The sequence below is a fragment of the Bos indicus genome, chromosome 9, assembly GCF_029378745.1.
Source record: "Bos indicus isolate NIAB-ARS_2022 breed Sahiwal x Tharparkar chromosome 9, NIAB-ARS_B.indTharparkar_mat_pri_1.0, whole genome shotgun sequence".
In the NCBI taxonomy this organism is placed as follows: Eukaryota; Metazoa; Chordata; class Mammalia; order Artiodactyla; family Bovidae; genus Bos; species Bos indicus.
In genome coordinates, this window is record NC_091768.1 from 50,139,366 (window position 1) to 50,156,361 (window position 16,996).

A 16,996-nucleotide genomic window follows, 5' to 3' on the forward strand; every position below is an offset into this window, starting at 1 on the left:
AACATTCTAGAGCATAATGATTCACAGTTGCTAAGACAGCATACATGATAATCTATGATTATTCTTCAAAAACTTGGAGGAAAAAATATAAATTGTTGCACTGACCTCATTGCTAATGGTTAGTTTTTTACATAAGCACCTGTGAGTGTTTGAAATGAATGTATATGCCAAGGCCCCTTAAAGAATATAAAAGATATCAACAACTCATAGTCACCCAAAATAAAGGGAGTTGTTTCCTGGAACCACTGTATCTTCTTTGGTGCTTGGCATTGTGACGAAGCTTGGGAAACAGCTCTACTGTGTGTGTTCCATCCACCTTTCTCAAAACTGAGGAGAAAGTAATGAGTATTTCTGGTTGTTCATTTTTGGTTTTGGCACCAACACGGTTTCTGAATGAACTTAATAGTAATTTTAATACCAAATATTAGATATCTAATGTTTGGGGGGGAACCCATGAAAGTAATTAAAATTGATCAATTTAATTCATTGGTCATTTATTTTAAAATAAATGTTCTTATACTGATTGTAAAATCATTCTGAAATAGGGCTGGCATCAGCAGTGGAGAATAATTTTTAATCATTTAGAAATTGGGAGCCATATAATACAAGTCACTGAGGTGAAATTCAGCAGCCATGAGAAGGCAAATAGGGACTGATTAATAAGCAAAGTTTAGGGGCTTAGACCTGGAGGAGTCATGACGTACAGGAAACCATTATAACACCGCTCGGGCTGTGCTCTCTGGCCACTGCTGCCACGCCCGCCCTTGCCTACGGTACACATCAAAGATCCAAAACCATGACTGACTCCAAGTACTTCACAACCAATAAAAAGGGAGAAATCTTTGAATTAAAAGCTGAACTCAACAATGAAAAGAAAGAAAAGAGGAAGGGGGCTGTGAAGAAACTGATTGCTGCTATGACTGTGGGGAAAGATGTTAGCACTCTCTTTCCAGATATAGTGAACTATATGCAGACAGACAACCTGGAACTGAAGAAGCTTGTGTATCTCTACTTGATGAACTATGCCAAGAGTCAGCCAGACATGGCCATCATGGCTGTCAACAGCTTTGTGAAGGACTGTAAAGATCCCAATCCTCTGACTCAAGCCTTGGCAGTCAGAACCATGCAGTGCATCCGGATGAACAAGATTACAGAATATCTCTGTGAGCCCCTCTGCAAGTGCTTAAAGGATGATGATCCCTACGTCCAGAAGACAGCAGCAGTCTGTGTGGCAAAACTCCATAACATCAACGCCCAGATGATGGAAGATCAGGAATTTCTGGATTCTCTGTGGGATCACATAGCAGATTCAAATCCAATGATGGTAGCTAATGCTGTAGCAGCATTATCTGAAATCAGTGAATCTCACCCGAACATCAACTTACTCGATCTATATCCACAGAATATTAATAAGCTACTGACAGCCCTGAATGAGTGCACTGAATGGGGCCAGATTTTCACCCTGGACTGCCTGTTTAATTACAATCCTAAAGATGACCGGGAGGCTCAGAACATCTGTGAGCGGATAACTCCCTGGTTATCTCATGCCAACTCAGCAGTGGTGCTTTAGCAGTAAAAATCCTAATGAAATTTCTAGAGTTTCTACCCAAGGACTCTGACTACTACAATATGCTGCTGAAGAAGTTGGCCCCTCCACTTGTCACTTGGCTGTCTGGGGAGCCAGAGGTGCAATACGCCTGAGGAACATCAACCTAATTGTCCAGAAAAGGCCTGAAATCTTGAAGCAGGAAATAAAAGTTTTCTTTGTGAAGTACAATGATCCCATCTATGTGAAACTAGAGAAATTGGACATCATGATTCGTTTGGCATCCCAAGCCAACATTACTCAGGTTCTGGCTGAACTGATAGAATATGCCACAGAGGTGGATGTTGATTTTGTGTGCAAAGCTGTGCGAGCCGTTGGGTAGTGTGCCATTAAGGTGGAGCAATCTGCAGAGCGCTGTGTGAGCACGTTGCTTGATCTCATCCAAACCAAAGTAGATTATGTGGTCCAAGAGGCAACTGTCGTCATCAGGGACATCTTCTGCAAATACTCCAACAAATATGAAAGTATCATTGCCACACTGTGTGAGAACTTAAGAGTCACTGGATGAGCCAGATGCTTGAGAAGCTATGATTTGGATTGTGGGAGAATGTGCTGAAAGAATTGACAATGCAGATGAGTTACTAGAGAGCTTCCTGGAGGGTTTTCATGATGAAAGCACCCAAGTGCAGCTCAGTCTGCTCACTGCCATAGTGAAGCTGTTTCTCAAGAAACCATCAGAAACACAGGAGCTGGTAAGCAGGTCTTGAATTTGGCAACACAGGATTCTGATAATCCTGACCTTCGAGACCAGGACTATATTTATTGGAGCCTTCTCTCAACTGATCCTGTCACAGCTAAAGAAGTAGTCTTGTCTGAAAAGTCACTGATTTCTGAGGAGACAGATCTTATTGAGCCAATTCTATTGGATGAGCTAATCTGCCACATTGGTTCTTTGGCCTCAGTGTACCATAAGCCACCCAATGCTCTTGTGGAAGGAAGTCACGGAATCCATCTCAAACACGGCAATGCATCACGAGAGCACTGATGCAGGTGACAGCCCCGTTGGCACCACTGCCACCAACCCAGGACAGCCTCAGGTTATCCCCTCCCAGGGTGACCCTCTGGGGGATCTTTTAAACCTTGACCTTGGTCCCCCAGTCAATGTGCCACAGGTATCTTCCATGCAGATGGGAGCAGTGGATCTCTTGGGGGGAAGACTAGATAGTCTGGTGGGACAGTCCTTCATCCCATCATCAGTGCCTGCAACCTTTGCTCCTTTCCCTATTCCTGCTGTGGTCAGCAGTGGTCTGAATGACCTATTTGAACTTTCCACAAGGATAGGCATGGCACTTGGTGGATACGTGGCTTCTAAGGCCGTGTGGCTGCCTGCGGTAAAGGCTAAAGGCCTGGAGATTTCAGGAACATTTACTCACTCCCAAGGGCACATTTATAAGGAAATGAACTTCACCAACAAAGCTCTGCAGCACATGACAGACTCTGCAATTCAGTTTAACTGAAACAGAATAGCTTTGGTGTCATCCCCAGCATTCCTCTGGCCATCCATACACCACTGACACCAAACCAGAGCATTGATGTCTCCCTGCCTCTCAACACCTTGGGCCCAGTCATGAAGATGGAGCCTTTGAACAACCGGCAGGTGGCTGTGAAAAACAAGACTGATGTCATCTACTTCAGCTGCCTCATCCCACTCAACGTGCTTTTTGCACAAGATGGCAAAATGGAGCTCCAGGTCTTCCTTGCAACATGGAAGGATATTCCCATTGAAAATAAACTTCAGTTTCAGATTAAGGAATGTCATTTAAATATTGACACTGTTCCCAGCAAGTTGCGAAACAACGTTTATACTATTGCCAAGAGGAATGTAGAAGGGCAGGACATGTTGTACCAATCCCTGAAGCTCACTAATGGCATTTGGATTTTGGCCGAGCTACGTATCCAGCCAGGAAACCCCAATTACACAGTGTTGCTGAAGTGGAGACCTCCCGAGGTCTCCCAGTACATCTATCAGGTCTACAACAGCATTTTGAAAAACTAATAGACTGGTCCGGTGCCCTCCGGCTACCCTATGATCGGTGCAGGCCAAGAACTCTTAACTGAAATAAATTGTTATTGCCACGTAGAATCTGAACCTGAACACACTGAGGCCACCCGCCAAGGTAGTGACTAGTTTAACCTGTGCTAACGTTAGAGCACTGCCTGTTGGATAGTTTTAGCTTCCTGTGAACGTCTGTAACCACTGCTTCAATCATTTCCCACCTCGTGCCACCTGCTGCTATCTGTCCTTACTTGTGGGCTTCTCCATGCTGCGCTTACAGTGGCTGGCAGTTTTGAGTGTACTTTGATATTCTGTAATCAAGAGTTCATTTCAAAAGCAGAAAAAGACAAAAAAAAAAAAATACTAAAGCAAGGAAAAGTGTCACTGAAATGTAAACTGCACTTTATTGTTTTATATTTTTGTACATATGAGAAATTGAGGGAATAGTGTGTGATTGAGAGAAGTGTTAAAGCAACCATGCAGTCTGGAGGGAAGAGATGCAGTTTCTTGCCACCCTGTAGCAGCCTTGTTCCTGATCACTTTTTTCCTCTCTAAACTCCTTTTCCTGTGATTCCTCCTGCCCTGTATTCTCATCTCCTTTGATGCTCTGCAGCTAGGAATAGTGGTCTTCCTTGAATGGTGCTGGAGGGTGTGGGGAATGGGCCTTGACAGTCCGGAGGCTTCGAGGAATGAGAACTTAACTACATTCCTTTCCACAGATCGAATCCGTGAGTAACACTGATGAAAGAATTTCAGTAGAGACGGGAAACAGGAATCAAAACGCCCTCCCTACATCTCCCACTCTGGATTTAGTTTAATCTCAGGTCCAATTCACATCTAAAATCTTGGTTTTAGAGTTGAAACTGACTTACTTCACATAATAACTCATCCAACCTTGTTTTTCTGAAAAAAGAAAAAGATAAAAGACAAACAGGATGTTACTGCCTGAGGACTGTTGACTATTAGGTAGCAGAGGTGGGGGGCTGGGTCTCCAAATCCCAGTCAATGTTGTTCTCACCGCAGGACCCTCTCATTGACTTTCTTTCCTCAATGCCTTTCTCTTACCTTTCCGGTCCTACTCCCTTATGGCTCTCTTCACATTCCAAGCAGATTCTGGCGCTCCATTCACTGGCATCCGGTGGCAGCAGAGCCTCTGTCCAGGGACTTGAAGGTAAACCCTGATGCCAGAATGAAGGAGTAGCAAAGTGCTACTCCTCAGTGCTGGAGGGCAGCAGGGTGGATGCGGGGATGAAGTGAGCTTCCGGTGCCACACAGTCATCCTTCAGCTCTCTGGTCCGCTAGATACTTGTGTTGCTTAGGCTCCCAGGCAGGTGAGATCACTTCAGAGGGCCAAGCCATCCTTTTCATCTCTCAAAAGATCGGGAAATGTGAGAACCCCTTCCCCGACTAGGCACATTGGGTGTGGTCTGTGGAAGAGCGCTTCGTGCCCGGAACACCAGTCTGTTCAGCAGTGTTCGCAGTTTCACCTGTGGTTAACTGCTGCTTCCCGACACTGGGGACTCAGGGTCCATGACCGAGACTGCTTCTCAGACGCCCCTGCTCTCATCAGAGGCGGCCAGGTCCAAGGCCTCATGCAGGACTCAGACCTGAAAGTGAGTCCAAGAGGAGGAATCTTAGAAAACAGCAGAAACTACCCCACAACCGTGTTGCAAGTGAAATAACCCTGCCTCATACCACTTACAAAGCTACGGGGAGCAGGTCCCCCAGACTCCACGAGAATTCCTGGGGTGCAGGACAGGAACCCCTCAGGCACGTGGAGAACACGAAGTGGCAAGGGATGGTGGGTGGGAGGTGGGTAGGTTGGTGACAGGCAGGGTAGAAAAGCAGGTGGGTGAAGCTCCGTGGTTGGGAGATTGCTCGTGGAGTCAGTGGGATACAGCAGTGAAGAAGGTCCCCACTACAAACGCGGTGTTCTCGCCTCAAAGCAAACCGCAGTTCCAGGCAGCAGAGCTCGTGGCAGGGTAAGCAGACAGTGTGGTACCAAGAAGTGTCCCTCCGCCTCTGAAACCCGGCGTCTCTCAGCCTCCCCGGCAGTCATGGGCAACAGCTGGACTATTCAGCTGACCTGACAGAGCTGGTCTGCCAGCCCTTCGCTCCTTGGAGAGGCTCCCTCCCGGTTTGCCTCTGAGCAGCTGGGGAGGGATTCTGCTCCACCGAAAGAACCTCTCTCCTGAAGAGACAGAGCCTGTTGCCTGCACCGCAGTGTCCCTGGGGGCCCATTTCAAGCTTGGCCGAACTGGGGGATGAGTAGAGGTTGCCCTGAAGTCCTCTATTCGCCACCGCAGCCTGTCTCTGTAACGTCAGCCGGTGTCTCACAAAGGGCACGGGAAACGCACACACCCACCCAGAACTCTTGCTGGTAGAGATTCGCTGAGTGTCTGTCCTCGCCCGAGCTTTTTCGTGTGTCTGCGTTGCGAACCTTGGGACTGGAGAGGAGGAGGGGGCTAAGTGTTGCCCTAAAAATACTTACCATTCTTTTGTTGTTAGGATCTGTTCTGGGGGAGGGTCGGGGGAGGGGAAGCTTGGCTTTGTCTTTGTCAGTAAACTCTCATTTACACACACACACAAATAATACATAAAAATAAATAAGTAAGCAAAGTTTGAGAGAGTCCAATTGGTTGGTAGGGCTTAAAAGTCATTGTCAACTGTTCTAAGAGTTCATTTCAGGTTTATAGCAAGTCTAGGATTTACACAAACTGCCCTGAATAACTTAAAAGAATTCCAAAGTGTACGTACTATAGCAGGGATCCCCAACCTCCAGGATCTAATGCCTGATGATCTGAGGTGGAGCTGATGTAATTATAACAGAAATAAAGTGCACAATAAATGTAATGCACTTGAATCATCCCGAAACCATTCCCCTGCCCTCGCCCATGGAAAACTTGTTTTCCACAAAACCAGCCCTTGGTGCCAAAAAGGTTGGGGACAACTGTTGTATAGGATATTAATTAGGACTCTCCTTTGTGCTCAGTCATGTCCAACTCTGCAACCCCATGACTGTAGCCCAACAAGCTGCTCTATCTGTGGAATTTCCCAGGCAAGAATCCTGGAGTGGGTTGCCATGCCATCCTCCATGGGATCGTCCCAATCCAGGCACCAAACCCGCATCCTTTGTGTCTTCTGCACTGGCAGGTGAATTTTTTACCACTGCACCCCCTGGGAAGCCATTTTATTTATTTATACAAAAATAAAATGAGTTTGGGAAGACATGGGTTAATGCAGTCCTTCTCAGAGCCTTTAATCTATCACTGTGGATTATGACTCTGAAAGAAGGAGTGAGGGAATTACATAACATACAATGTGCCTCAAACTCTTTTGACCAGTATAACAGTTATCTATTTCCACAATAATTCTGGATGAGCCATTCTAAACTCAGTGACTTTAAACAACCATTGTTTGTGCTCACAGACCAGCAGTTTGACTGAAACAGCTCTGATTCAAGTTGCAGGTTTATGGAGCTGGTATTCCATGCTCCTCTTGCTCTCCTCAGCCCAGCAGCCTTCTCCTCAGGCAATAGCAGAGGTTCACATGACATAGTGAAAAAGTATCTCTTAAGTCCCAGTCTGAGGATCATCACAGTATCTCTCTAATCTACACTCAACGGGACAAAGCAAGTTCACACAACCAAGCCCAAAATCAAGAGGTGATAAAATATGCTCTGTCCATGATGACATCATTGCAAGGAAGTGGTTCTAAAGAGAAGTAAAAGATCTGAAACCAACCAACCAACCTCTCATAATCATAGAATCCTTTGTTTATAGATCATCTCATGGCAGTAGAGTTCTACAGAACACACTTTCAGAAACACTGCGATATCTCATTGGTGTTTTTGCAATGTTCCTGTTAGTGGGAACAAAAACAGCAACATCCTGAGATGCAGCCATCTGAGAAATGTTTTTAAATCTCACAGTCTAAATGGGCATCTGTTAGATTCCTAACAGGAAAGAATTCTTCCATCTAATGGGACTTTAAAATCCCTCCTACCGTCACAACTCACTAGGAACTCAACCCCAAGAGTGAATACGAACACAGTACGTTCAGTTGGGAGACAGCACTCCTCGATAGCACCATCCAGAACACTGTCAAGGCTTTGGAGGGAGGCAGATCCTTTTATAGGAGTGGATGATTACGACTCACTTCTCAGAAGCTGTGCTCAAGTAAGTGTAAAGTCAAAGACCAAGTTAACAGCAGGTGGATCTAGGAGAGAAGAGACATCCCAGCCCAGGCCAGGGTCCTCAGAAGAAAGCCACACTAGGTCTATGAATAGTCCCTTATGTGGAGAAAGAGACCCCAGGACCCTTTGTGTGCCCTTGCAATTCATGCATACACGTGTGGAGTAAAGTGAACCTCATTTGCATCAGCATGTATGGTCTATCATCTTATTCATTTCTTTTATTTTTTTTTACAAGACCAGAATCAATAGACCACACCAAAAATTTCTGAACCAGATGATAAGCACAGTCAGAAGTCTGTGTCCTTCTGGGACAAAAAACAGTAGCACAAAATCAGGTCAGCAGCAGCTCCTACACTAACCACCAGTTCAGTTTCCAGCTTAGAAAAAAAGGCAATAATATCCAGGGGCCAGGTTTTAACTCTGAATCCCAGCTCCCCTCCTGCTCTTTAAAGGAAGTAATACCATCAAAAGAACTCACACTTAGGGTAACAACCACATGGGATTCTATTCTACTTCACTGCTTATTGTCTATTTAACTTTAAGCTCACTTTCTTTATCAGCAAAATGGGTAACACTTATTCTGTGCACCTTCCAGCATTGTTACAAAAATAAATAATATATGTAATGACACTTTTCAAAGTATATATAAAAGTGCCACCATAATGTTAGATAAGGTCACATATCCACCATCAACATCTATGGAACTGTCAAACATAAACAAAGGTGTGATTAAATATCATATGGTGATGTTTTCCTGAATAGTGGTCTCTCACACAGGCCTTTTAGCTACCAATGCCAAGTAAAACACAATGCAACATATTGGGCTATTTTTTTTAAATGGTTTCTTCACTTTTACAATATGGCAACAACAAAAAGATTTATTCATCCCTCATTTAGAGTACACAATCAGATAGAATTTGATTGTCATCATCATTATCAATCACTGGTAACAAAGAATTGGAATGGCAAATATTATTGCAGAGGCCCCTGTTTTTTTTAAGAGAGATGCTTCCAGGTAAGAACTATAAGACAAGCTACCCTTGAGTTGACATGGAAAAGACTCAAAATCTTGTCAGGAATAGAAAAGTTGAACAGAGAAATAAACTTCAAGAATTTAACTTGGAGAAAATGTAAGGTTTACAAACTCATAGTGGACTACATTTTTATATTATCAGAGAAATAGAATATGCTTGTCAACAAGGGTATTGCCATAGACATTTTGATAACAGGTAAGAACCAACCTAAGAGATAGATCAGGTGGTTGGTTTCTTTTCTTTCTTCTCAAAGATGTTGTGATGAAATCTTGTTTATCATACTTACTAACAATCCTCACATCCTTCTAAAATCTTGGCCATTATGTCTCCCACTTTAAATTCTCTTAAAGTTCTCTTTAAATTCTTTTTCTCATTTTCATTCCTTTGGTTTTCTGTGAGAGATTTTAAGGCATGTACTCATTTAAAGGCAAAACTTTTTTTTTTTTTTTTTGCATACAGCACTAACTCTAAGGTCACTTCCAGTTCTAAAATAATAGAACTGGAATATAATCAGTGACACCACACGTGTTTTTTAAAAGTCTGATCTGTTGAATTTCTGAGTTTCTTTAATCTTTCAAGTTTTTCTGATTTTTCTAATTTAATGTGTAGACACATGACATTTCATCACATCATTCAGACCACTCAGATTACAGAAGGAGGAAAGATTGTAAAAGGTGCTGCAACTCCCATCATATCACTTGTGGAGTACTTACCACAAGCCAGGTCTGGTTTAAATGCTTTTGCACATGTCATCCCCATGAAGCCTTCCAGCATCCAGCGGAGGGAACTATTATTGACAGAACCCTCATTTTAAGGAAGGAGCAGTTGAGGATTAAAGACATTAAGGAACCTGCCCAAGGATATATGCCTAATAGTAAATGACAACACTGGAATGGATTTGGGGCTGCCTGTCTTCAGAACCCCATGAGGCTCTCTTGGGCAAAAAGTGGTCCAGCCTCAGCTTTATAAAAGCCAGCTTCTTTTCTAAGTAGCAATAGAGGTCAGTAGATTTGATCAAAGAGAAAACATGAAGCTCAAGCAGTTTTTCTGAGTTGAGTTACTAGCGGTTCTTTTTGTGGTTTGGTTTTGTTTGCTTTGTTGTTGTTTTTTTGTTGTTTGTTGGTGGTGGTGGTTTGGTGTTTTTGTTTGGCTCTTTTTTGGAGATTTAAACTGGTTAAGCCAAAGTTCCTAAAAAGGGACTAACTCCTTGGAGACATTGTAAATTTCTTCTTTCCTCCTCCCCTCCCTCCTTCCTTCTCTTTAATCCCTTGGGACATCAGCAAACATTTGTAGAAATAAAAACAATCTCGGATTTCTGTTCCTTCACACTTCAGCTGAAAACATCCAGAAATGTTCACAGGAACTTGTGTGACTATCAGAGTGACTGATAACAACACAAGCTCCGCGAGAGCAGAGATATTTTAATATTTTATTCGCTACAGCCTCCCAAGCTCCTAGACGGGCGCCAAGCACACAGCAGGCGCTCAATAAAGATGCTCTGATTGGATGAAGCCAACTTTAAGTGGCAAGTGTGAGCCGGTCCTCTGGGACTCCAGCCCGCTTCTTGATCCTGACACTCCCTTTAGAAATGGAGACGGGGTGGGCTCCCTACCTGTTTTAGACCATGCTCTGGGTTCCAGAACCTCCCTCTCCTCCCCACCTCTCCGCAGCTGGAAGCAGCTGCGCGCGGTCTGGCCACCAGAGCTTGTCTGGTAGGACTCCAGTCTCCCAGAGGAGAAGGGCGTTCCAGGGGAGGACAGAGAGCACTCAGGTTTCCGCAGGGCCGGAGCTCCACGGCCGGGGCGGCAGCACTGGGCCGGCCGGGGGCCTCGGAGCCCGCCCGGGGGACCGAAAGGCCGGCCTCCACCCGCCGCTCCTCCCAGGGGCGGGTTGACCGACAGGTGTCGCATTGCACTGAGCATTTTCTCTCCACCCTCAAGGTATAGAGTGGGCTTCTGCGGAGGCGCCGGCGAGACGGAGCGGAGAAGGGCGGGTGGCCAGTGGGTTTCATACACAACAAAGGAAATGGATACACAGATGGGAAAAGAAAGGCAGAATGGCTTTCAGAGAAGCAGCAGCCGCAGCTCAGAAAGCTGGAGCGCGCGGAGCTCACGCATCCGGCGTATTTCCGAGAGGAAAAATGCTGAATCAGAACCGCGAAGGCAAGGCATGCATCGCTGGGTTATGCTTCCCTAATCAGGGGTGCAGGATGCCTTTTTTAAACTAAAAAAGCCAGAGTTCCTCACCCAAGTTGATGCCCTCGGCCCCTCAGCCCACACCGTGTTTGCGCCTCTGGTCTCTTGGTTAACCTTGCATTACTCATCTGTCACATGGCGCGTGCAAGGTTGTCAGAACTCTGCCCATGCCCTTAGGAAGTTAGTAGCTGTCAGGGAACCGCAGAGAGCGGGGAGAAGGGAATGTGGGCTTTTGCACATCAGCCCAGAGCTTCTCAGAGTCCTTGAGAAATTCTAAAAGTTCTTTCTTTAGCAATGAGAGAGAAACGCACTCTCTTAAACTTCTTAGCAAGGTTTTGCCCCAAAGTTTTATATCTTTATTTGTAGTGGAATCTTATTAAAAGGCCCCTGAAGCTACTACTAAAACAGGCATAAACGTGCAATTGTCTTTATTTCCTGTATGCACAGAAATTTCACAGAACTTAGCTCAGTGCAAATGTGGGGGCCAGGTGTTTTCAATGAATGTTTTCTAATTTTTCTAATGTTGCATTTTCTATTTAACCTGTTTCCTAATATAATTTGTGGGTAGAGATGTGGAAAGAGGGTACAACCTAACTGGCATGACAGGATGGGGAGCCCACTATTTGTTTTTCATTTGGATCATGACATCTGTTTTTTTTTTTTTATTTATTTTAATTAGAGGCTAATTACTTTACAATATTGTATTGGTTTTGCCATACATCAACATGAATCCACCACGGGTGTACACATGTTCCCAATCCTGAATTCCCCTCCCACCTCCCTCCCCATACCATCCCTCTGGGTCATCCCAGTGCACCAGCCCCAAGCATCCTGTATCCTGCATCAAACCTGGACTGGCGATTCATTTCTTACATGATAGTATACATGTTACAATGCCATTCTCCCAAATCATCCCCTCCCTCCCTTTCCCACAGAGTCCAAAAGACTGTTCTATACATCTGTGTCTCTTTTGCTGTCTCGCATACAGGGTTATCATTACCATCTTTCTAAATTCCATATATATGTGTTAGTATACTGTATTGGTGTTTTTCTTTCTGGCTTACTTCACTCTGTATAATCAGCTCCAGTTTCAACCACCTCTGTTTTATGTCACCTTTGAATCGGCCTTTTGCAGAGCAGACATGCCCTCATCTATTGCCTCGTGGCTATGACAAGATAGTTACAAGGTCAGGATTGCTTGACTCCTAGCCTAGCACAGCTTGTTAAACTGCACAGAGTAATATATTCCAATAAAAGAGCTTGGGGAATAAAGAAGCATCGGTGTGCAGCCCACCCACCAGAAATATTAATGTTGATTGCTAAACAGAAATTGAGATTGAGTAGGAAAACCATCAGGCACTTTAAAGAGGAACCTGGTACAGTCCTATAAGTCCAAGATGCTATGAGGGAACAAATTCCATGTTTAGTGTCAGCCTGCTTTCCTCAAACCCCCCAGAAGTGGATTTGGGGAGAGGATTACTGCAATCTAGTGATAAGTCTAGCATCTCATTAGAGTTGAGCCTGTACCTCTTAACACAAGTGATGGGCTAAATGTGTAAGGTGCAGCAATTGTTCCACCAGACATCAAATTTCCCAGTTAACTAGATTGGCCCCAGAGTATAATATGGGGGTTCCCTCTACAGAACCTTTGAAAGCCCACTAGATCCAGTGGTCAGGGCAGTGTCTGGTCAGAGGCCCTAGGTGCCCTGGGAAGGAGAGTCGCAGCTCCCAATCCACAAAGGACAAACGATGGGACATGCCCTGAAGACACTGGGACTCTTCTACCTGTTACCATGACACTCCCTCCTGCATGCCACCTGGAAGGAAGCAAGGCTTTCACTTACCTCGCGTCCCACACTCACCCACCCCCAATCCCCTCTGCATTTATTTTTAACATTCTGATCCTCAGAAGTGAAATGAAATAAATACAGGTAGGGGAAATTGGAGAGAGCAGGAAATGGGGAAAGAGGGAGGAAGACTTGTTCATGCCTCAGGCCTAAGGAAAAGAAAGAACTTTTGACAAGAGCCTACTCTGCTTTAAGCAATGTTTGGGTGCTTCATTGTATTAAACCCCCATGAGTGCGATGATAGAGAGTATCATTCTCCCACTTCACCAATGGGGAAACCACGGGTGGGAAAAATGAGGCTCAGAGAGGTTGGTGACTACTTGAAGTCACACAGTTAGAAAATGACAGGGTTCAGATTAGGCCCTAAACTGTCAGATTCCTCCAGGAAGGTAGCATGCTTGACCTGTGAGGGTGGAGGAGGAAAGCCCGCGTGCCTCTGTCCTCTCTGTATGTCTAGCTCCTGGCTACCCTGAAGAGGGGTAACTTGGAATAAAATGATCAAAAGCTGTGCCCCAGGGATATAAAGAGATACCTGGGTCTCTTACAGAAGTGCTGGGCCTCACAGATGGTCTGCTCCCCTTCTCTCCCTGTCCTCTGTCTCCATGTCTACACTCTCTCATTCCTCTGACCCCAAACTAGGGGTCAAATGCTAGGGAACCCCAAATGCTAGGGTTCAAGAACCACTGACAGGTATCCTTTCTCTCCCTGGGTACCACCTTTTCACACCGTACCTGGGTTTCTTCTTTCTATCCCATGCTAACAGAATCGGGGATGTTATAAAGATCCCTTGACCAGTCCTGGTGTCTGAGTGATTTCCTGGGTCCAGCAAAGGGACCAAGTTTCCAGAGCCTTGAAGACAAGGGCTAACACCCCAAAATACGGACTCATTTTTCCACTCTGCCTTCATTGACTGAGCAGCTGCCAAGAACAAAGGCCACATCTCCCGATACCTGGCAAACAAATGCAGTATTGTCTCACGAATCGATTGCTTCTCTGAGGTGCCCACCAGTGTTTTGGGGGAGAAGCTTCGAGAACAAGTTGAGGCACAGCTGTCCTTCCATGAGACTGGAGAGATTCCCCGAAAGAATCTGGATGTCATGAAGGAGGCAATGGTTCAGGCAGAGGAAGTGGCTGCTGAGATTACTAGGAAGCTTGAGAAACAGGAGAAGAAACGCCTGAAGAAGTTTGAAAAGGCTGGCTGCAATTGCCCTGGCTTCTTCAGAAAATAGTAGTGCCCCGGAGGAGAGTGAGGAGACAAGTGAAAGACCCAAAAAGAAGAAAAAGCAAAAGCCCCTAGAGGCTCCTCAGGAGAAAAAGACCCATCTGTCTCTTTTTCCAAACCCAAGAAAAAGAAATCTTTTTCCAAGGAAGAGCTAGTTAGTAGTGATCTTGAAGAGACAGCTTGCACTGGAAGTCTTCCCAAGAGGAAGAAATCTTTTCCCAAAGAAGAACCAGTTAGTGACCCTAATGAGTCAGAAAACAAAAGGTCCCCAAGGAAAAGCAGAAAGTGTCTTCCAAGGAGGAGCCACTCAACAGTGGACCTGAAGAGGCTACTGCCCCCAAGAGCAGCAGCTCCAAGAAAAAGAAAAAGCTCTGAAAGTTATCCCAGGAAAGTTAGAATGGACATCTTCCTAGTGGGGCATAACTTAAGGAGGTATTCCCTATCCCATCCCCTAAAGCCCAGTAAAAATTAAAAAAAAAAAAAAAAAAGAGATCCCTTGAAATATAGCAGCAGATGCACATCTAAGGCCCAAACTAAGCATGTCTTCAAGGTCTGCAGAGTGTAGGGATTCCCCTGCCTAGGGTGGGAAGCCTGAGAGGGTAGATGACTGGAGACGCTTAGGCAGACTCGGGGGTCTCTCTCTTTGGAAAGGGCAGAAGGAAATGGAAAGGGAGGAGATGGAGAGGGAGAGAGAGAATGATTCTGATGCAGGGAAGACTTTATAGAGAAGTTTTTAAAAATTGGATTCAATTGTGTAAAAATTAATGTTGACACAGTGACAGTCTTTTACAAATTTCCTGTGACTTAGAGCTAATTACCATGCATCACAGTAACAGCTGTATTTCATTAAATTTCAGAATAACTTGGGTACATCTTATTTAATTAATAAAGCTCTTAACTCTTTCTGTATATTCAAGTGAAATAGCTGGATCACAGATCCAAGTATTTGGCATGATAACTGATTGCAATAAACACACACACAAACATACATACAAATATACTCACGCACTTCCATACAAAAGCAACCTGTTTCAGTGTGCCCTGCCCAGCCCTGACAATCAGATGTTCCCAGGTAAGGTGACCTCTCCTTAGCATGAGAACGGTTCAGATTTAGTAGAGGATGATGGAGTATACTGACCTTCCTTTGGTCCCACCCGTGTGGGAGAGTTTGTGGTACTGAGGAAACTCATACACCTGGAAACTAGTATTTAACAAAGCTCCACAGTTGATTGAATAAAGCTTGCCAGTGTGCTTTTAGAATGCTTACTTTCTCATTAATTTATAGACAAACAATAAAACATAATAATCAGTATATAAATTGAAATTATCAAATTAATCAAAATATGTACCAAACATAGCCACTATATTCATATGAGACTATTTAACGCTAGCAGATTTTCAGCAACAGACTCTCTTCTTAAAATAAAAAGCTTATAGATTAGGTAGGCAAAGAGTCAAGTGATTAAAAAATGTATATATATATATATATTTTTTTTACAATATATTATTTTATTTTATTTTTTATTTTTTTTATTTTATTTTTAAACTTTATATAATTGTATTAGTTTTGCCAAATATCAAAATGAATCCGCCACAGGTATACATGTGTTCCCCATCCTAGACCCTCCTCCCTCCCTCCCCATACCATCCCTCTGGGTTGTCCCAGTGCACTAGCCCCAAGCATCCAGTATCGTGCATCGAACCTGGACTGGCATCTCGTTTCTTACATGATATTTTACGTGTTTCAATGTCATTCTCCCAAATCTTCCCACCCTCTCCCTCTCCCACAGAGTCCAAAAGACTGTTCTATACATCAGTGTCTCTTTTGCTGTCTCATATACAGGGTTATTGTTACCATCTTTCTAAATTCCATATATATGCATTAGTATACTGTATTGATGTTTTTCCTTCTGGCTTACTTCACTCTGTATAATAGGCTCCAGTTTCATCCACCTCATTAGAACTGATTCAAATGTATTCTTTTTAATGGCCGAGTAATACTCCATTGTGTATATGTACCACTGCTTTCTTATCCATTCATCTGCTGATGGACATCTAGGTTGCTTCCATGTCCTGGCTATTATAAACAGTGCTGCAATGAACATTGGGGAACACGTGTCTCTTTCCTTTCTGGTTTCCTCAGTGTGTATGCCCAGCAGTGGGATTGCTGGATCATAAGGCAGTTCTATTTCCAGTTTTTTAAGGAATCTCCACACTGTTCTCCATAGTGGCTGTACTAGTTTGCATTCCCACCAACAGTGTAAGAGGGTTCCCTTTTCTCCACACCCTCTCCAGCATTTATTACTTGTAGACTTTTGGATCACAGCCATTCTGACTGGTGTGAAATGGTACCTCATAGTGGTTTTGATTTGCATTTCTCTGATAATGAGTGATGTTGAGCATCTTTTCATGTGTTTGTTAGCCATCTGTATGTCTTCTTTGGAGAAATGTCTATTTAGTTCTTTGGCCCATTTTTTGATTGGGTCATTTATTTTTCTGGAGTTGAGCTGTAGGAGTTGCTTGTGTATTTTTGAGATTAGTTGTTTGTCAGTTGCTTCATTTGCTATTATTTTCTCCCATTCTGAAGGCTGTCTTTTCACCTTGCTAATAGTTTCCTTTGATGTGCAGAAGCTTTTAAGGTTAATTAGGTCCCATTTGTTTATTTTTGCTTTTATTTCCAATATTCTGGAAATATATTTTTTAATTTAACTGTTTTTGCCAAGAAGGAATATAAATTTTTCAGAAATTTTCTTCTTTAATCTTATTTAGGATTATACCCCATATAATCCTTTAAAAGCATATGAAATAAGAGATAAACTGAGGCAAGCTAAAAAGGATATGAGATGGGTTAGAATTATACTAATGAAATTTTAAATTAATAGCAATATAAATAATTATTGT

General features: G+C 43.8%; 1 protein-coding gene, 1 long non-coding RNA gene and 1 pseudogene across 3 annotated transcripts in view; 2 read left to right on the top strand and 1 right to left on the bottom strand.

The window, feature by feature from the left end:
* Positions 1 to 740: 740 nt before the first annotated feature.
* On the top strand, positions 741 to 3,652 carry LOC109563519 (AP-2 complex subunit beta pseudogene; annotated as a pseudogene).
* A 329-nt stretch (positions 3,653 to 3,981) lies between these two features.
* LOC109563634 (uncharacterized) lies at positions 3,982 to 5,870 on the bottom strand. Of its 2 annotated transcripts, XR_011568337.1 has the most exons (3): positions 5,305 to 5,870; positions 4,668 to 5,209; positions 3,982 to 4,505 (listed from the first exon to the last, which is right to left on the bottom strand). It is a non-coding gene; the product is annotated as an uncharacterized lncRNA (long non-coding RNA). The 2 variants fall into 2 exon arrangements; XR_002181364.2 differs by having other exon boundaries at positions 3,982 to 5,209.
* A 5,017-nt stretch (positions 5,871 to 10,887) lies between these two features.
* Positions 10,888 to 16,996, top strand: part of MCHR2 (melanin concentrating hormone receptor 2) — a 38,615-nt gene continuing 32,506 nt past the window's right edge. The window contains 3 exon segments of the mRNA XM_019966911.2: positions 10,888 to 10,993; positions 13,792 to 14,066; positions 16,865 to 16,942. Of these exon segments, the coding sequence (XP_019822470.2) occupies positions 10,888 to 10,993; positions 13,792 to 14,066; positions 16,865 to 16,942 (459 nt within the window).